At 36.1% G+C, this 21,482-nt stretch overlaps 1 protein-coding gene across 8 annotated transcripts in view; it reads right to left on the reverse strand.

The window, feature by feature from the left end:
- SPICE1 (spindle and centriole associated protein 1) overlaps positions 1-21,482 on the reverse strand; it is a 65,298-nt gene that overhangs the window by 17,269 nt on the left and 26,547 nt on the right. For 6 of the 8 annotated variants that reach the window (XR_006609095.1, XM_004761434.3, XM_004761433.3 and 3 more), the window contains 8 exons: positions 20,238-20,381; positions 15,310-15,412; positions 14,399-14,505; positions 11,096-11,208; positions 4,386-4,522; positions 4,055-4,192; positions 3,430-3,695; positions 1,846-1,977 (listed from right to left, as the gene is read on the reverse strand). Coding sequence is in view for 7 of the 8 variants with exons in the window: in XM_004761434.3 (XP_004761491.1) it covers positions 1,846-1,977; positions 3,430-3,695; positions 4,055-4,192; positions 4,386-4,522; positions 11,096-11,208; positions 14,399-14,505; positions 15,310-15,412; positions 20,238-20,381 (1,140 nt within the window). In the remaining variant the exon portion in view is untranslated. Of the gene's footprint in view, positions 1-1,845; positions 1,978-3,429; positions 3,696-4,054; positions 4,193-4,385; positions 4,523-11,095; positions 11,209-14,398; positions 14,506-15,309; positions 15,413-20,237; positions 20,382-21,137; positions 21,295-21,482 lie in introns of those variants that run through there. The other 2 variants (XM_004761437.3, XM_045088395.1) reach the window with 2 other exon arrangements.

The following is a 21,482-nucleotide window of genomic DNA, read 5'->3' on the forward strand; positions in this document are numbered from 1 at the left end:
CTCAACATGTACAAAACCAAACTCCCCCTGAACATTCCCAACTCATCAACAGCAACTGCATCCTTCTAAATGCTCAGCCCCTAACTTTGGAATCACCCTTGACTCCTCTCACATCCTTTCCTTTATCCCATATCCAAATCCAACCCATCGGAAAAATCCTACTGTTTGCCTTCAAAATAGATTAATAATATGGTCACTTTTCACAACTTCACCTAAAGATTGCTTCTGTGTTCATGACTGTTCCTCCTGCACCAAGAACAGTGCCCGGCCCAAATCAATACAATTTGTTGATCCAACTAGTACATTTTATTTATTTTTTTTTTCAATTAGTACATTTTAAAACTGCTCATCTTCCCAAGAGAATTGATAACCTAAGTTCACACAAATACTTGTACATGAATGTTCATAGCAGCATTATTCACTCATAGTACACGAAAAGGTAGAAACAACTAAAAATGTCCATCAACTGATGAATGGATAAACAAAATGCGGTCTATCCTTATAATGGAATATTAGTGGACAATAAAAAGGAATGAAGTACTGACACATGCTACAACATAGTTAAGACCTGAAAACATTATGCTAAGTGAAAGAGATCAGATACAAAAGATTACATATTGCACAATTCCATTTATATGAAATAACCACATTTGAATATCTTTAGAAACACAAAGTGGATTTATAATTGCCAGGAGCTATAAGCTATAAGAGTGACTGCTAACAAGCTTGGGGTTTCTCCTTGGGGTGAGGAAAACATTCTGAAATTAGATAATGGTGCTGGTGTACAACTCTGTGAATATACTAAAAACCACTGAATTGTATACTTTTATAAGATAATTAAATGGTATGTGAAATGGATAGATCAATAAAAAATTGCATGTCTTATATCTAATGTCCATTGATACAACATAACTTGCCTACTAACTATGGCTTTTCCAGTCTCTTTTGGCTAACAAATAAAAGTAATAACAACCATCACTGGAGAACAAAGAGATGAATAAAACCATCTCTGCTCAAGCAGCTCAGTCTTTTTTTTTTTTTTTTTAAGATTTTATTTATTCATTTGTCAGAGAGACAAAGCGCAAGCACAAGCAGGGGGAGCGACACAGGGAGAAGCAGGCCTCCTGCTGAGCAAGGAGGCTGATGCCAGACTTGATCCCAAGACCCTCAGATCATGATCTGAGCCAAAGGCAGATGCCTAATTGATTGAGCCACCCAGGCATCCCTCAAGCAGCTCAGTCTTGATGACAGGTATACATGCATGTGTAACACAGTTTGGTAAATGCAGTGAGAGCAATACCCAGAGAGAACAGAAAGAGCACAAATTAAGAATGTTTAATGCACCATTGAGGCAGTATTAATTGGTTTCTAGAAGAAATACTGTGTCTTTAAAAAAATAATAAAAGGAGCAATTAGCTAAACAAGTGACAAAAAGGACTTATCTAATAAATATGAAGATACTGCAAACAACTTTAAATGGCATATGATTACAGGAAGCTTTCTAAATTGTATCCTCTGCTGTTTTGAAATTAGAAGTAGCTATCACAACATTTACTTCACAGTTTGGATAAACTGCTATAATATTGGTAGTTACCATTTAAATGTAGATTCTGTCTTTCCAAAAAATAGTATGTTTTTTAAAGACAGCAGACTTTTCTGTATGTTATTTGTACTTCGAGTTTCTACTATAGTACCTCCAATATAATGAATGTTGATGATAATAAAGAAGTGATAAATAATCACAGCCACACAACTAAACCAAAGGCAACTAAAAGAAAATCTTACATACTCTTAAAGATACCTTATTTTACTAAACGCAGAAAAGTTGGGATCTCATCTAAGTACCTGGGTAGCAGTATTTTCTTCTCTAAGGAGAAGAATTTCAGCTGTAAGAGCATCAATGAGCTCTCGATGATCACCTAACGTTTGTTCCAGGTGCTGCCTCGTCTCTACTTCTTTACGCAGTTGGACCTCGCTCTACATTAAAAAAAAAAAAAAAATCAACCTCCATCAATAATAAGATAAAATCCCCATCCAAAAATAAACTCCCATTAAAAGCATCAAATACTGAAAACTAAGAGTTTCTATTCAAAACTGTCAAAGAAAATGATACAAAGTATATGTGACAAAAATGAGAATGACATATTTTTATAAAAAGGCTTATATTGCATTAAAATGAAATGCTGTGTCCTTTTCCCTTCTTTATATAGAACATAATAAACAGAATGGTATACAGGCTTAAATAAGTACAAATTTTTGCCGAATAAAGTGGAGGGAAGGACATATACATATTGCTTGAATATACACAGATCATCTCTAGAAGGATACACCTGTATCTGGCAATGACTGCTGGCCACAGGGAAGCAAACTAGTTAAATGGAAGTTAAGGGTGGGAATGAGAATTTTTATCTATAACCTTCTGTTTCTTTTAATTTCATGCCATGTGATTATGATCACCAATTCAACAACTAAGTTTGTTCAAATAAAATAAAAATAACAACAGGCTTCAATGGTTTTAACTTTGTAAAGCAAGTGATTAGCTAAAAAGTGGAAGCTACTAAACCTGTAATGCTTTCAGAGAGCCAAAAGTACATTCCTGGAGAACCCTAATTTAAGGATAGAAGAATGATAAGACTTTCATAAGTCTGACAGTACAATAAATATTTCACTAAAAAGTAATTTTAGGAAGACAGCTCCAGAGAAATTGAAACATCAGAATTAGAGTGATGAACCAACTATTTTAATAATAAAATGTCCTTGAACATTTTCTGTTGTATTTGTTTAACAAATTTAAATGTATAAAACATAAGAACAGCTTAAATGGGTTTTTTGAAAGATGAAATGTAGAGCTAGCTCTAATTCCTCAGCATTCTGAAGACTGGTTATTCAAAAATTAATTACAAAATAATTCTTGCTTCTCTTACAAATTATTTTCAGAACAACAAAAGATCTACTTCAGACAAAGCCCAAGTAGTCACACAGATAACGTGAAGAATTTTCCTCATCTGTGTCTACAGATTACAGGCATGCCACTCTCCAAACTAAAGTAGGAGTAGGAACACAGAGAAAAGCAATAGAACAAGGACACATTTAGTAGTTCTACTGAATTTAATACTGCCAAACAATATATTCAATGTCAGCATAAGACATGATTTTATTTATAGTAGATTTACCTTACTAATTACAATTTAGAACAGCTTGTATTAAAATCAACATCACTTATACTATAGGATACATAAATTGGCATATAGAGGGAAATTAAAAGGTAAAACCTTACTGCAGATAATCTAAAACTGAGATATTTTAAACAAAGCTATTCAAATTTTACTATTCTTCATTTGGAATTTGCAATAAATTAAGTGTAGAGGAAAAAAAAACCCCAATGTTTCCACCAGCACTCTGTAGAGGAGAATAACCTCTTGTTCTTACCTCTTTAAGGTACCGAACCAGGCGACAGAGGGAACCCACCAGTGACAGAGTAAAGCCTGTAAGCCCCTGACTACTCTGCAGTCCTTTGACCTCGCGTCCCGTCCACCGTTCGTATTCTTCCATTTCATGTTCCACTTCATTGATCATGTGTTTGAGGACATCTAGGCTGGAATTATTGCTGTTTGGTAAGTCTGTGGAGGCTGTGCTAGCTGTTAACACATTCTTCTTCTGCTTGGAAGGAGCACTGGAATCCAGTTTTCCTTTCACTGATAATGACAGAAGTCACCCTATTAGAAGACCAGGAAAAGCTATACCAGCAAGCTACTAGAAAAACCACTGACTGTTATTCACAGTTTACAAAAGGTTTTTATAGAAGTTATCACCATTTCTCATAAAAACTATAGTCTAAATCAGGTTTACACTATCTATAATGAATGTACTAGAACCACCTTTCTACAGAGTTACATTGTTATATTTGGAGGCATTTCTTAGCTACCATTTAGAAAAGTCTAATCAGCTGGCTCCAACTGGATGGGTTTAAAGGAAAAAACTTTACTAAGAGATATAGGAAGCTGTATCAAGTTATGCGTTTAACAATTCATCTTTGTAAATTGAGGGATTGAACCTTTCTTTAACAACTGTTTTTGCTTCCTTGAGTTCAGCACTTGTCCCACAACATAGCTTGAGTCTAGAGTCTCAGTAGATTCTTCAGATTGAAGCCTGGTCTGGATTCTCTTGACAGCGCTGGTAGCATTCAGAGCAGCTAAAGGAAAAAATATTTTCAAAAGAATCTCAAGTGAACAGGAAAAAAAGTTTTAAGCATTCCAATTAACAGATCAATTAGGTAAAGCCAGTCAAAACCCAAATAATATTCCTTTAAACATTACTATGTTTAAGGAAGAACATAATAAAACAAGTTACTGTTCTGTGAGAAATAATACAATGGGGGAACAAACCTTTTTGTTCTCCTGATGGAGGGGCAGGTGATGGAGTTCCCGGAGGGTTTTGGGACTGTGTTGTTATTTTCTGCTGAATATCAGCCCACAGTTTATTAATTAACTCAGAATTATCTTCCTTCAGTTGGTGGAGAAACCTATAAAATATGGGGCAACAAGCTATATCAAAATTAATAAATGCTATCATTTAAACTGCTCAACTGCTTAAATGTTTGATTGACAGCACTTTTAATAATTCAAAATCAAAGAAAAAAAATACATTTTGCTTTAACTGTTAAGACAGGTAGCTAAAATGCCAGTCTTCTTAGTGTTAAAAGGAATCATTCCATCTTCCTCCCAGTTTCTCACCCACCTTGGCTCCTGCTTGGAGGAAAAATCTGTCCTTTCTGAATTTTTGTGGTATGGGCCCCGTTCTCCTCTCTTTCTCCCAGAGAAAGTACATGGCTTGGTCCTTTCTGGTTTCTCTCTGTGAAGGAGGCTATCCTCAGAACACAGTCTATGCTCATCCCTGAAGTAAAATGACTAGAGCAGACTCTGCCCTGAGTCCCTGGGAGCAGGGAGAAGGAGTGAGAAGAAGAGCTGTAGTATAGGGAGTTAGAGAACTAAGCCTTTTGCTATAATCATCTTTAGCATTGGTAAGGCTTATTCTTTATTCTCCAACCATCTGATTCCTTTATCTATTTCTCAGTTGGACTGAGACTTAAAAGGGGTAGGTGACAAAAAAGCAGGAACAACCCAGATGCCCAGCAAGTGATGGGTGGAGAAGTAAAATGTACTGCACCCACACAACCATAAAAAAGAATGAAGTGGAGATACATGCTACAACATGGATGAATCTTGAGAACATGCCAAGTGAAAGACACCAGACACAAAAGACCACATACGGAATGATTCTACACATATGAAATGTCCAGAATAAGCAAATCTACAGAGATAGAGAATAGATTAATCCAATAGATTCGATAGGGCTGAAGGGCTTGGGAGGAAATAGGATTTGACTATTAAAGAATATGGGGTTTCTTCTGGTACTGAAAATGTTCTAAAACTGACTATAGATTGCATAACTCTGCATATACTAGAAATCATTGAATGTTATACTTTAAGTGGATGGACTGTATGGTATGTGGACAATAAATCAATAAAGCTGTTACCCCCCAAAAAAAGAGGAATGGGCAAATATTATTTAGTGGCTCCACAAATCTCAACCTAAGAGAGTTGCTTTCATGCAAATTATGGATAGTACATTGCACATTAGCTGCTGCTACAAAATCTATTTAGCAAAAGGCCTATAATGCAATCCATTCAAAGGGGGCTTAGTTATCAAAGCATCAGAAAGACTCCTTTGTAAGTGTTAGTTCAAAGTCCAACCTTCCGGCTAAATCTTAAGAAAAGTGTTGTAACGGGATTTCTGTACAAGTTAGGAAAATCCAAAACAGTCTGAACTCACATTACTGTCTCTAATGTTTATACTTTTTTAAGAGTCAGGTTATGTGACAACAACAAGGAAAGTAATATAATACTACCTATGACAGGGTTAAGAATGGCCTCCCTAAAGATACTTATAATTGAATCCCTAGAATCTGTGAATGTCACCTTATCTGACTAAAAAGGGACTTTGCGGATGTGATTAAGTTAGGAAGGATATTGAGATAGATGACCTTGGATTATCTGGATGGGCCCTAAATGCAATCAAGTACATCCTTATAAGAGGGAGAGACACAAGGAGACTCTGACACACAAAGACATAGAGGGTGCTGTGATGATGGAGGCAGAGACGGGAGTTATACTGACTCAAGGCCAAGGAAGGCCAGAGCCACAAGAAGCTGGAAGAGACAAGGAATGGATTTTCCCCTAGAGTACCCAGAGGGAATGTGAGTGGCCCTCCAACACCTTGATTTCAGCCTAGTGAAACTGATTTCAGATTTCTGGCCTCCAGAACTGTGAGAGAATACATTTCTGTTGTTTTAAGTCATCAAGTTTATGGTAATTTGTTATAGCAGCCATAGAAAACTAATGTAGACTCTGGCACCTGGATACAAGGTGCTAGTGTAACAAAATATCAAAAAATGTTTACCAAAAAAAAGCTCTGAAATGAGAATGGGTGAGGATGGAAGAATTTTCAGGTAAATATTACAAAAATCCTAGGTTGCCTTACACAGGCTATTCATAGAAATATGGATGTTACAGACCCTTCCACTGTGGACCCAGGAGGAAATGAGGAGCACGGCAGAGAAAGAATCTATCATCATGAATGGAATACTGGTAGCAATATGAGCATTAAGGGAGCTTCTGGTGAAGGCTCACAAGGAAATGAGGAACATGTGATTGGAAACTGGAAGAAAGACAATCCTTATTATAAAGTACCAGAAAACATAACCGAGTTGTGTGGAAAGCAGAACTTGTAAACAATGAACTTGGATACTTAGCTGTGGAGATTTCCAACCAAAGTGTTGAAGGTACAGCCTGCTTTCTTACTGCTGCTTAGAGTGAAATGTAGGAGGAAAGAGATACACTGCAGGAAGAACTGTTAGCCAAAAGGAACCAGAACTTGGTGATCTGGGAAATTTTCAGCCTGCCCAGAACGCAAAAGATGGTCAAATTAGGAGATACCACACTGTTAGGAAAGCACGCCCTGGAAAGAAGGACAAGAGTATGGCTACACAATGTTTTGCTAATCTGAAGAGATTAGGCATCTGACTCACAGATCCCCTTAATGATCTCAGCAGACAGCAACAGAGATGGAATTATCCAGGGAAGATCTCTGGAGGGCCTCTTTGTCTAATGCCATCCAAAGGAAACACACAAGGTCCTTTGAGAATGTTACACCAGCAGAAATACGGCAGCTTGGACTGAAAGAGACAGAGATAGGATAAAATGAAGGAAGAGTCAGACTCCCAAAATTCTACAATCAGCAAACAGGCTGATATGATTAAGTTAAGAATCTTGGGATGTGAGGTTATCCTGGGCGGGGGGGGCCCTAAATGGTATCATGTATATTTTTATAAAAGAGAGGCAAAGGAAGACTTGAACATACACACAGAGGTTAAGGTGATATGAACTCAGAGGCAGAAATTAGAATGATGCAGCTGTCACAAGCCAAGGAAGACCAACAGTCATCAAAACCTGGAAGGGGCAAAGAAGGCAAAGAACAGATTCTCCTCTAGAACCTCTGGAAGAAGGGTAGCCCTCCCAAACCCTTGATTTTGGTCCAATGAAATCGATTTCAGATTCCTCCAGAATTATGAGAGAATAAATTTCTGTTGTTTTAGGTCACACAAGAACATGTATTCATAGAAATTTTCAAATCAAAAGGCACTTAGTCTCCAGATCCCAAATCTAATGCATCTCCTGATACCTCATGTTTAATAGTTAACAAGTAACATTTTGAGACATTAGGTACTCGAAACTGGAAACCACCTACTCACACAACTAAATGAGATAAAACCCAACCAAATAAAAAACAGTAACTTGATTCAAATGTAAAGAATAAAAGCAATATTGCACAAGATTAGTTATATTTGGGTTCTGAAAGAAGCTCATCTTAAAAGATGATACATGTTTCCAAGTGTCCTTAAGGAAACAGCAACCAGCTAAATTTGAATCACTCTATATACATCCTCCAAAACCCAAGAGACGGGGCAACAAGAGGAGCAAAAATAGCTCATAACCCATACCTTCTACATGACGGAAAACAGATAATACTACTAACTTCAAATTACCTATAAGTAGAAAAATACACACTAAACTCCAGCAAAGATATTTCCTGAGCTCCTGTCAGAAGCCCTAGCAGGAAGTGAGGGCAGCTGAAAATGACTAAACGGGTCATTTAAAAAAAAGGGAAAAGAAAAAGAAAATGACCAAACGAAGAAGAGAGCTAAGAGTCTACTGGTGACAAAATCACCTCCAGAAAGAAGTCCACTCTAAATAGCAAATACTCAAAAAGGAATATCACACACACACACACACACACACACACACACCCCAAACCTGGGCAGTCAAAATACTACTAAAAAGTGCATAGAACTCAAGGTGGTAGGTCTTGGAAAGACACCACTTCTTGATGTCAACAGGAAGAAAGAAGAGTTCTTAGGAGGCTGAGTGCTAAAGACTCACACACAAAAAGTATATTACCTTAACATGTTTAACAAGGGAGAACAGTTCAAGACAAAAAAGAACAGTATTAGAGTACAAACCAACTTTCACCTGCTGATACTTTAAAAAAAAAAAAAAAAAAGCACCCATGAAAATAACTGTACTTCACTATAATTGAGAGACCTACCCCAAACTCACAACCCTGTCCATAAAATGTACAAACTAAAACAGTCTGCATCATACAAGACAAAATAATAGAAAATTTAATTGAAATATTCTAGCCAATAAAAATGTTTCCCCTACCAAGAACAGAAGAAAATTGTAACAAAACTCTTTAAATGGAATTCAGTATATTTAAACAAGCATTTGGAGATATAGATCTTGAATCATAAGTTCTAAAACTAAGAACAGAGATAGACAAAAACCAGGAACAAAATAAGAATTGACTGAACTCAAGAAAGAATATAAAGAAAAAGAAAAACTCAAAAATAAAGATTAAATTACAATGTGTCCAATGGATAATCATTAAATAAACATTTAATAAGGAAGATTGAAGATTACAGGAAAACAACAACAAAAAATAAAGAATAAAAGGTTAGAGAGAAAGTATTTGAAATAGAAAACAAGAGACATCACTTTTATGTAGGTAAAAGGAGTCTCTGAAAAAGAAAAAAGAAAAAAAACAATGATATCAAACTAATATCTGAAACTATAACCTAAGGAAACTTACTTCCAGAAAAAAAAAAAAAGAAAGAAAAGAACCAAATCTACAAAAAAGCCAACTTGTGTTGGAAAAACTGACCTGAAAAGGTAAACTCAAAACACAGCTTAGCAATATTTAAATTTTAAAGATAAAAGAATAAATTTTAAATATAAAGGACATCAATACATAAAAATGCCTAATTATTTATAAGGGCAAGAAAATTATTCTAGCATCAGACCAGTCAAAACAGCATTCAAAGTAAGCCAAGAATGGAGGAACATTTTCAAAAAAATTAAGGAAACAAAATATTAAAGATTTTATATCCAGCCAAGCTATCCTTCAAATATCAAAGCTACAGGAAAACTTTTAAGCTTTCAAGAACTCAAAGAATAGAACTCATAAACCCTACACCATGAGCTTTGTCTAAATGAATGATCCAACCAAAAGTTAACTAGGAAAACATCATAAAAGAACTGATGATGAGCACTTAATACATTTAACTATAGATCCAAGACTAAAACAAAAATGGCAATAATATTTTTGCCATATTTATGGCAATAATATTTGCCATATTTTGGTGGCTCAGTGGGTTAAAGCCTCTGCCTTCGGCTCAGGTCATGATCCCATGATTCTGCAATCAAGCCCCGCGTGGGGCTCTCTGCTCAGCAGGGAGCCTGCTTCCTCCTCTCTCTCTGCCTGCCTCTCTGCCTACTTGTGATCTCTGTCAAATAAATAAGTAAAATCTCTTTTTAAAAAATGGCAATAATAAGGAAGAATAATCTGTAAATGTTTTATGTCCTGTCAAAGCAAAAAAAAAAAAAAAAAATGCAGCTAAAAGAAGAGAAGGACTGAGAGAAAAAGAGAAAGAATGAGAATATAGAATAAATTATTTGTTGCATAGGTCATAGGTGGAAGTCAAAGCACGCCATTTAAAACTAATACACCTGAGCAAAAGGTTGAAAAATATAGGGGACTAAAGGGCTCTATAAAAGGCAGATATAAAGACAACCAGCCAGAACAAAATTACAAACTTCCTAAATATCAAAAGAAATTTTTAAGAGAACACAAAAAACATTACATAAAGAAAACTATAATTATAGTATAATATACATAGTACTATAAAATAAGTTGACATCAAACACATCTACTATATCAATAAATATTACAAGCTTACTTCACCAATTTAAAAAAAGAAAAAGACTTTTAAACTGGCTAAAATGCAAGACCCAACTCTATGCTAAATACAAAAGATACACCTAGTACACAATAATTCAGAAAAGCTAAAATAAAAGAATGAGCAAGGATGAACTAGGCAATCAGAAACAAGAAGGCAGAGGTTTCATTCCTGATACCAAACAAAATAGGACTGAAGCCAAAAGGCATTAAATATGACAAAGGACACTTTACAATGCTAAAAGCCATAATTCACAATGAAAATACAATACTTATGGATATCCATGTACCAAAAAACACACCAATCAGGTATTTAACTTTAAACAGAATTAAATATACTTAAACATCATATGCAAAGAAAAATAGAAACACACTAACAGAGACTTTAATACACTACTCTCAATATAAGATAGTGACAAAATTAAGTACAGACACAGAAGAAGTAAATAACATCATCAATGAAGCAGATCTTAAGGATATACATATAGACCTTTATACACTGGTAATATAGAATATACCTTCTTCTCAAGCACACAAATGGAACATTTACAAAAATTTAATCATATATTAGGCCACAAAGAAAACATCATTAAGTTCCACAAGTAGAAATATTATAAACACATTGTATACCTTAAACTTACACAATATTATGTTAATAATATCTCAATAAAGCTGGGAAACAAAGGAAATGGCCTTGGAGAAAAGGGAAGCCCTGTAAATATTTATCCATATATATACCTACCGATCTACGTTAGTTTTTGACTGAGAGTTTATAGAGTTATCCAACTCATTCCCACTTTCTTCAGACTGGCTGTTAACAGTTCCTTCTCCTTCATCATCTACTTCGTTAAGAGCCTTTCTCAACATAACAATAAAAATACAAATACAAGTTGGTTATATGTACACTCATCCTTTGTTTCTTTTTGTCATTACAATAGAGAGGTCCCTCCTTCTACTGCTAACATCTCCACAAGTGCTCTAGGACCTAAACCCTCTCACCTCCTTCCACTCCATCAAGTGCCCCATCCCTCTCGGGCAACTTCAACCTCTCTGCACTGGCTTTAGCTCAACCGCATTTAAATGTGAGTATCTTTTCTCTTTTCTCTCACCATATCTTTTCTCTTTCACCACCAAACTTGAAAGAATCTTACCCACCCCTCCACCCCCACCCCACACGGCTTCTCAACCACCTATGCCCTACAACCTTGCTTCTGCCCTACCATTCCACTCAAACTGCTGTCTACAAGGTCAATATCTTTTTTTTTATTTGTTCCTAAATCAAATAGATATTTTTAAGTCTCTGCCTTCCCTTTCTTTTCTAATTGATTGGACATTAATGACCATTCCTTTCTTTCTTTCAAGATCTTCTTGATACATTCTTCCTTTTAACTTCCAAGATACCATATTTCCCTAGTTTTTATTCTATTCTTTTGGCTCTTCCTTCCCATCTCCTTCATTGATTCTTTTCTTTCTGCCCTTTCTTAATACTCAAGATCCTCCCTTTGGACCTTTTATCTTCTCATTTTGACTCCCTTTCTGAAAGATTGTATCTAGTTCCAAAGTTGCAATTACAATTCAAATGCTGTGAATTCTCGAATTTCTTTCTTCACCCAGATTTCTCAGGAGTCCTAGACAATTATGTTCAACTGCCTAAGATATTCCTAGTAGACATCCTACACACATAAATTTAATGTGTCCAAAACTAGTCATCTTCCTAAGCCTCTCCTATCATTCTTTCAGAAGCCTTATTCCTGACATATTACCTAAGACCATGAGAGTATTGCCATCTACTGAGATGCTCAAACCAGCAAACTGGGAGTTGCCCTTTTTTCTCATCCATCACATCCAATCAGCTACCAAATGCTGTCAATTCTATCCTTTTTTAATCTCTCAAACCCATCTCTCTTCCCCACTACCTCCTTCTTTTACTGCCATTGCTTAGGTTAGGCCCTCACCACTTCTCACTAAAATTCTAACCTAAGTCTTCTAACCAGATCCTCTCACCAGTCTTGTCCTTCCCAAACCCTTCTTCCACTCTACAATTGATTTAATCATGACTCTATTCTTCCTAAAATTCTTTGGTGGCTCTCCTCTCACTTTCTGGTTCTTTAGCCCTTCATTACCTACCTCCTCCTTATCTCTCTAGCCCCAGCTCTTGCCATTTCCCCTTCCCCATAACAGAGACCATAATTATCTGAAAGCTAACATTTTTTTTATTAACATACATTATTTGTTTCAGGGGTACAGGTCTGTGATTCTTCAGTCTTACACAATTCACAGCACTCACCACAGAACATACCCTCCCCAAGGTCCATCACCCAGCCACCTCATCCCTCCCACCCCTCTCCACTCCAGCAACCCTCAGTTTGTCTCCTGAGACCAAGAGTCTCTTAAGGTTTGTCTTCCTCACTGGTTTTGTTTTGTTTCATCTTTCCCTCCCTTTCTCTCTGTTTTATTTCTCAAATTCCTCAAATCAGTGAGGTCATATAATTGTACCTCTCTGATTGACTTAATCTCGCTTAGCATAATACTCTGTAGTTCCATCCATGTCATTGCAAATGGCAAGCTTTCAGGTTTTTTGATGGCTGCATAATATCCCATAATATTCCATTCCATTCCATTCCATGCCATACCACATCTTCTTTATCCATTGATCTGTTGATGAACATCTAGGCACTTTCCATAGTTTGGGTATTGAGCTATAAACACTGGGGTGCACATGCCCCTTCAGATCACTACATTCGTATCTTTGGGGTAAATACCCAGTAGTGCTATTGCTGGGTCATAGGGTAGCTCTATTTTCAACTTTTTGAGGAATCTCAACATTTTTCAACGTGGTTGCACCAGCTTGCATTCCCACCAGTAATGTAGGAGGATTCCCCTCAAAGCTAACATTTTTAGTAAGTGCCAAAACATAATGGCTTTTGGCTATTTAAAACATGTAACATTCTACTTAATTGCCTTTGTAAGCAGAAAACAGTAGACTTAAGTTGTTTTTTGTTTGTTTTTTTTTTAATGATTCTGATTTTTTGATTAATGATTTTGATTTTGATTAATGATTTTTTGATTAATGATTTTTGTTTGTTTGTTTGTTTTTAATGATTCTGGACCTTGTAATTCCCTAGGATCATCCCTCTAACTGATGACTCTCCTTTTTTCATAGGACATATAAATAACCTAGGAAATTGCACTAAACAGGTATTGAGTCCTCGTCAATCCTAAAAATTTGTTTTATTTTAATATTAAATTCTTCGTGAGCTTTAAAAAATGTTTCCCATTTCAAAATTCTAAGCATTTTGATTAATTAAGAGTTTCAGTTAGGTTGGGATACATTTTAATTAACATTTTACTACTATAATATAATTTTCCCATGTAACTGGTCAATAAATTCCAAGTTTCCTGGGTAACAGGAATAAACACACCTGTTTTCTAAACACACCCATTAAAAGAGACTATTAACATTTAATGAAGAACTAGTATCTGGAATCATGATAGACACATAACTTATCTCAGCTGATCCTCACAACAATCATAGTAAGTATATTCTACTCCCATTTAACAATAACAACAACAACAAAACCAAAAATACTCTGAGTCATCTCAGATACCTCAAGAAATCAACCCAAGATCCAACAGCTAGTACTAACAGAATGTAAACACAGATCCACCTGACTCTAAAGTGGAAGTTAAGAGACTCCCCACTGTTTCTATAATGGCAGACGGAGCAAATGCCATCTCTGATGCTATGTGATCTTGGACAAGGCACTTAATTTTTCTGAAGCTCAGTTTTTTCACCTGCTAACTGGAGGTAATGCTAGTACCTACATCATAAGTAAGTACTCAATAAATGGTTAGCTATTATTATCCAATCCTGTCTTGTTTGGTACAAATATAACTCACCCAAAGTGTAATATGCTTGAGGAAGAACAATTCTAGCAACCAAACTTGGTATTTGTTGATATTTAAGCTTTTGAAAAGTTTACCTCTATGCCTGCATAAATTTAATTTCAACATAAGCATGATGGCTATAAGGACAGCATATTACCTGAGGCTCCATGATGGATTCACTAAGAACAGCCTGCGTGTCAGGGTCTTGATTTACCACAATAGGACCCTGAGAGGAATCAGGAGCCATAGTTACATTTGGAAACCCTGCAGAAGGAAAAGAAGTCATGATGATTTTACTTCATTTAATTAAACTGACTTTACAAGCACTATACACTGCCACAGGTTTGTATTATCAAATAAAAATCTTAAATGATAATAATAGCAGCTCACACTTATATAATACTTACTATATGCCAGGCACTTTTCTAAATGCTTTTACATATATTAAATCACTTTACCCTCACAAAATCTGATGAGGTTGTTACTATTATTATTTTATAGATCAGCAAATTGAAACTCAGAGACATGAGGCAAATGGCCCAAAGTCACAATAATAAATGGTTAAGCCAGGATTCAGATCTTAAACTAAAAACTAATGATCTGTTTTTTTAGGGATTAAAGTAAACAATGGATTATATACACATTAAAGTGAATAATGCTATATATCTGACAAAAGGCAAAAGTCTCTGTCAGAGAGAGACTGAAGTAGCTTTAGGCTTCAAAATTTAGCTTTACTCAAGTTACATACAAAAATACAGACACTTTATACGGTAACCGAACATTAATAAACTGGAAACTAAGTCATATTTATAACAAAATCTTGTAAACTGCACCATGAGATATACTAGTAAATGATGACTTACCTCTATTTAGCTCCATAATTTGTAATAGTGAATATTCTTAGTGAAAAGCAAACACAAATTATACTGAATCTATGCCTAACAACTCTAGACTACTTGTACTATAAATAATGTGATGCCCGAAAAAAGTTTTCAAGTTCTTCCAAACAGCCATTGTAGGCTATGATTAATAAGAAAAAGAAGCTTTTGTTTGAACGAAATACATTACCTGTGCGCCTACGGGGAAAATCAACAAACAGATCTTTTGCTTCAGCCATCAAATGATCAGATTTTTCTAATACCTCCTGCATCTGGTATTGATCAGAAAGAATCTAGACATGTGTTAATGATAAATATTATTATTCAGAAAAAAATCTATATATACTATGAAATCACAAAGGAAAAGTCCATGCAAAGGTTCAGAGAATAAAAACAACTGTAAGCCACCATCCTCCCAAAATCCTTCAATGGCAATATCTGTAAGTACCAGGAGATGGCGCTATTACAATAATTAGATTTCAGATGCTTGGCTACAATCCAAGTTAAGAAATACATTATTTCTTACTTGGCCTTACTTGGCGTGACCTAATATACACGCAAATGTAAATGCATAACAAGATAAAAGTCTTACTTAACCTTACTTTTTGAGAACCATTATAATATTTTCTTTTAGTTTCTATTCTATTTTTTAAAATAATAGCTACAACACACTAAATTAAGCAATCCACTAACAAGTTGTGATCCACAGTTTGAAAAACACTGATTAAAGATATAAAACTCTGAGCCATATATTCAGAGGGTTTCAACCTTTAAAGTGATTTCATATTCCACTAATAGATCATGATCAACAACTTAAGAGACTATGAGGTAAGATATGAGTTTTGGGGCATCAAACAAAAAAGTGACAGTTCTGTATTTACAAACAAGGTGGACTTTTATCCTAGAGGGATGAGAACTCAAAAAATACGATTACAGTAGCGCCTCTGATTAGGCACTTTCAACTCAGGAACTTTCTTAATTATAAGCAAGGAGCACAGGCAAGTCAACTCTACCCACCACCACCAGGTGGCATTCTTAAACTGAGAGGAGTCATAAAACAAAACTGCCTGGTTTCCAACACTGATTCAAAACAATGAAGCAGAGCTTCTGGCAAAAAATCCTCTTACCAGAATCTCTCTAGCCCATGGAAACAAGTATATAATATGATTTCAGTTATTGTTTTAAGACATTAAAAGAAATAACAAAAGTCACATTCCGACTTTTTCCCTTTCTTCTCCTGCTGTGGCCAATCAGATTGGATAGCTCAGTGGGTGAGAATCAAGTCTTTAATTTGTTCTTTCCACAGAGTAAGTTTTGGAATGATATAAGGCAAAGAGCACATTCAGAGCCAGAAGACTAGGATCCAGCCAAGGGATACTAAGCAAAATCCAACCCTCTTTAAGCTTAGGTTCCTAATATGTAAATGAAGATACCGCCACCTTCCCCTACCCCAAAGGGCTGTTGTAAGAATGTGGACACACTGAACACCTGTACCATTCTAGAGATATTTGGAATGTTGCTACAACTTAAATTATATTATCCCATGAACCAAATTTCTATCCCTGGTTAGCGATCTTGCAAGTACACCCAATTAGAGCTTAGGCAAGAGAGTAAATGAAGCATTATAATCTATCACTTAAACTAGAAAAATTACACACAGAATATTTCCTAATGGCAGTTTTGAGTTTACTATCAAAAAAAAAATTACTGACCTTCCATCAAAATAAAGAGATATAATTGAAAAAAGCAGATAGTAGAGGAATAATTTTATCATACCAAGACCTGATTATCAATTATAATGAGGTCTCCAGGAAAGAGATTACACTGTTGCATTTTGCCAGTCTCTGCCCAGCCTTCTTGGGGCAGATGGGTTGAGAGGCCACAGATCAGGGTACTGGCTTTCTTTTGCTCTCTCTAGATTTATTCATCACTCCTCTCTGATAACACCCATCTTCTTAGGGAGCCTGGGTGGCTCAGTGGGTTAAGCCTCTGCCTTCGGCTCAGGTCATGGTCTCAAAGTCCCAGGATCGAGCCCCGCATTGGGATCTCTGTGCAGCAGAGTGCCTGCTTCCCCTCTCTCTCTCTGCCTACCTCTCTACCTACTTTTGCACTCTCTCTCTCTGTCAAATAAATAAATAAAAACCTTTACTTAAAAAAAAAAAAAAAAAAAAAAAAACCATCCTCTTGATAAGTAAACCAATCTTTGCAAGCCCATCTGTATACATTACATTACTTCCCCAGATGGGTTCATAGAGCACAAAGTCAAACTTATGAATAGTGGTACACATCTTGGATTCACAAAGATCATCCAAGATCCCTTCAAAAATACTAACAAAAACTTTTAATTCTAGCACTTTTGTTCTCTGATAATAAAAACCAGACAGAAATAGCAAATTACAGAGAGACCTGGGAAGTTATTAGACTTCTAAAATTTATAAAATCTTTATTGAAGTTTCCCTTTCTCTGATCGAATTTGGACCCTCATTTGCTTGATTCCCATGACATGAGTGCATCATACAGCGAATGATTATGCTAGCCAAAGAGCTTTTCTCTTAACTTTGCTAATCTAGGTAGGAGTCCATTTCTGGGGGATGGACTGGTAGATCTAATACATGTTGATACTGCCTAGGTGAGTATGCCCAAGGAGGCTTCTTCATTTGGTCCCATCACATCCCTTAACAGAGACACTACAAATTTAGCAACACTGAAATAATAGATGCACATATCTTTGACTCAGCAGTTCCACTCTTACGAATTTATCCTACATGGGTGTCTAGGTGGCTCAACCGGTTAAGCACCTGCCTTCTGCTCAGGTCATGATCTCAGGGTCCTGGGGACGAGTCCCACATCGGGCTCTCTGCTCAGCGGGAAGTATGCTTCTCCTTCTCACTCTCCCTCTGTTCTCTCCCTCTCTCTCAAACAAATAAATAAATAAAATCTTTAAAAAAAATTTTGTTCTACAAATATAGTTTTACATGTACTTAAAACCACATTCAAGGGTATTCATTGTATTATTTCCAGTGACAAATGAGGTAACAATCTGTGGGTGACAGACCTGCTACTTACCCACCAATTTCCTGTCTTTTCATTTTCCTTTTAACAGAATTCCCAAGTTTTAGCCAAGTATACACCGACATCTCCTAACCGTCATTCTAAGTGAGAATGGTCATATGATGAATTTCTGGACAGTGGGATAGAAGCCAGAATTTCTGGATGATATTTAAAGGAGTAGCATGCATTCTCTTTCCCTTTTCATGCTGGCTAGAATACAGCTAAAGGCAGCTGGAACAGCCATTCTCTACTCAGTGATGGAAGCCCTGGAATAAAGGACCACAGAGACCCTACCAACTACTGGTTACTTCTGAACTGTTTCATAGAGAGAAACAGATTTCTATTTTGTTTAAACCACTGTATCTTCTTAACCAGAGGTCTAAACTATAGTCCATGAGGCACGTAGGTGGCTCAGTGGGTTAAGGCCTCTGCCTTAGGCTCAAGTCATGATCCCAGGTCCTGGGATTGAGCCCCGCATCAGGCTCTCTGCTCAGCAGGGAGCCTGCTTCCCTTCCTCTTTCTGCCTGCCTCTCTGCCTATTTGTGATCTCTGTCTGTCAAATAAATAAATAATCTTTAAAAAAAATAAATAAACTATAGTCCAATACACTTCCTAAGTTTTCACAAATAAGGTACTGGATAAATAAATTGTGGTACATCTATATATTACCTGGCCATTAAAAAGAAAAGGTAGATTTCTAAATACTGACATGGGATAATCTCCAAAATATACTGTTAGATGGAAATACTTGATCTCACTAACTGCAGAGGTTCTCAACCCTGGCAATGAATTAAAATTACATAACAACTGTCTAAAAAAATACCTAAGTAGGGCCACATTATAGGTCCACTAAATCAGATTAGCTGAATATGGATATATCTGAGTCCAAAATACCTAAGTAGGGCCACATTATAGGTCCACTAAATCAGATTAGCTGAATACGGATATATCTGAGTCCAGATACTATGATTTTTTTCATAAAAGATCTCAACACTGACTGATCTAATGTGCAGTCAGCATTGAGAACCATGACACAAGGGCCTGAGGCATGGGACTGGAGGGACATATGAGAGACTTCACTCATCCTCTCCTACCACTCTTCCTTCAGTCCCTCCTTCTACCGTATCTACTCCTTCAGGACATGAGCAGTTCAGGACAAGAGCAGGAGCCACTAGAGATGGGACACAAAAGCCCAGAGTCGCCTCAAAAGGGCTGCCTTTTCTCCTGGTCACTGTGAACCACATACTTTGTCCAAGATTATCAAAGGATACTTATCTGTAAAGAACCATATTCTCTCAATCTACTGTTTTTACAAGTCCATATAAACATTTATTTGGGAGATGGAATTCTTCCTGATGATACATTAAGACTGAAACTTTTACCTTTCACTAACAAGCCTAATGAATTCTTCGAAAGACAGAGCCATTTAAAGCTACAGTGAAAGGTCACCCAGAACAGCCAAGTGCCATAAGCTTCAACAATGAACAAGAAGCGACACTACAAAGTATATTTCTTTTTCAATGATTTCATCCCAAATCAAAGGGTTTTTTGCTGTAGCTTCCTCTTATTTGCCATATTATTTATTCCTACACATCTGATTACTTATCCAAATACCCTACATTTTGTAAAAGATTTAGCCAAGGACAAGTGGCTTACTAACTAATTTGTTGGACAAGCACACATTTTTTTTTTTTGCAAAGTAATTAATCTAATAGCACTGTGTGTGAACTGAGAAAAATAATTATAGCAGTTTATATATGTATATAAGGAACAAATTATGTGCCGAGGAATGTACTAGTCAGTTTGTTAGCATATACCGCTGAAATCTCATAACATTACAATCAGGCAAGTCACATAAACAGTAACTTTCCATGCAGGAATTCAAACCTCCAAACTAGATGCTAATCATCACTCCACTGCTTTTTTCAGAGTCCATGTGTAAATCATTATATAAGGACACAGTTATTTACTGAAGTCCTTCCAATGTGAATCAAATTTGAAAGGAAAGAGAGAAACCTATTGATCATTTTCTTCTCTAACTCTAAAGATAATGCAGTTTAGCATTACCTCCTTCATTATAGACAATCTCCTTCTCTCAAGATTAGAAATTTCTGGTTTCTGCTTCTTCCATTTTCTCTTCAAAGCTTTTTCTTGGAGTTCCCAGTGTACTAATGCTCTGTTCTTTGATTTGTGTATTTCATGACGACGTATCTGTACAAAAGAAAAAAATATAAAAGAATGCTTCAGGAACAAAGAAGTTGCCTATTCAGATGGTGGAACCACCTAATCTAATTCAACTTTTAAAAACTTTTTCTGGTCCAACATGTGTGTATTTATACATATTCACAACCAAAATTTTCAGTCTTCTAAATCTTCAAACGTGATTTTAAAAAAATATATCTAGAACTAGGAGACCTAGCAAAAAGACAAAATGAAAAAAATACTAATTTCTACTTCCATTGGCCAGAACTATCCAATAAAATGTTATTTTCCAAACTACGGGTCAGGATTCATTTAGCAGGTGGTAAAATCAATTAATGGGTCAAATCAACATTTTTTTTAAATAAAACAGAATACAAAATAGAAAATATTAAGACTAAATCACACAAAAGAAAGAATTGGGTGCCTGGGTGGCTCAGTGGGTTAAAGCCTCTGCCTTCGGCTCGGGTCATGATCCCAGGGTCCTGGGATGCAGCCCCACATTGGGTTCTCTACTCAGCAGGGAGCCTGCTTCCCTTCCTTTCTCTCTGCCTGCCTCTCTGTCAACTTGCGATCTCTGTCAAATCAATAAATAAAATCCTTTAAAAAAAAAAGAAAGTTAAGAATTGTTCTGTTAAACTTTTCAGTTACATATATGTGTACTTGTACAATTATACACACACATACACACACACAGAGTACAACGTAAAAGGCACAAAGTCCACTGACTCATCTTTGGCAAAGACACACCCATTTCATAATACTCACGTCACTACCAAAAACTAACAATGTAGTATTTTTATAGCCCTGCAATGGCTGCAATTTGGAAGTGGGTCACTGGAAATGCAGAACTCCAGAAAAATGGAATTCTTGAAGCAGAGATACAAGCCACAGCTTAAGAGTTGCAGGAGAGGAGTTCACTGAAGTGGCTAAGGAATAGGAACAGATATTGGCTTTATAAGCACTCTAGTATTCAGAACCATGAAAATGAATAAAATGTACTGCTTTGTTTTCACCATGTAAATAAGAAATCAGTCCATTAAGAGACCAACAACCAAATACTGTGTAAGGATCATGAACACAAAAAACAAATGAAGATGCTATTTTTGAGAT

Source organism: Mustela putorius, unplaced genomic scaffold, assembly GCF_011764305.1.
Source record: "Mustela putorius furo isolate JIRA1106 unplaced genomic scaffold, ASM1176430v1.1 tig00003834_pilon_pilon_pilon, whole genome shotgun sequence".
Lineage (NCBI taxonomy): Eukaryota > Metazoa > Chordata > Mammalia > Carnivora > Mustelidae > Mustela > Mustela putorius.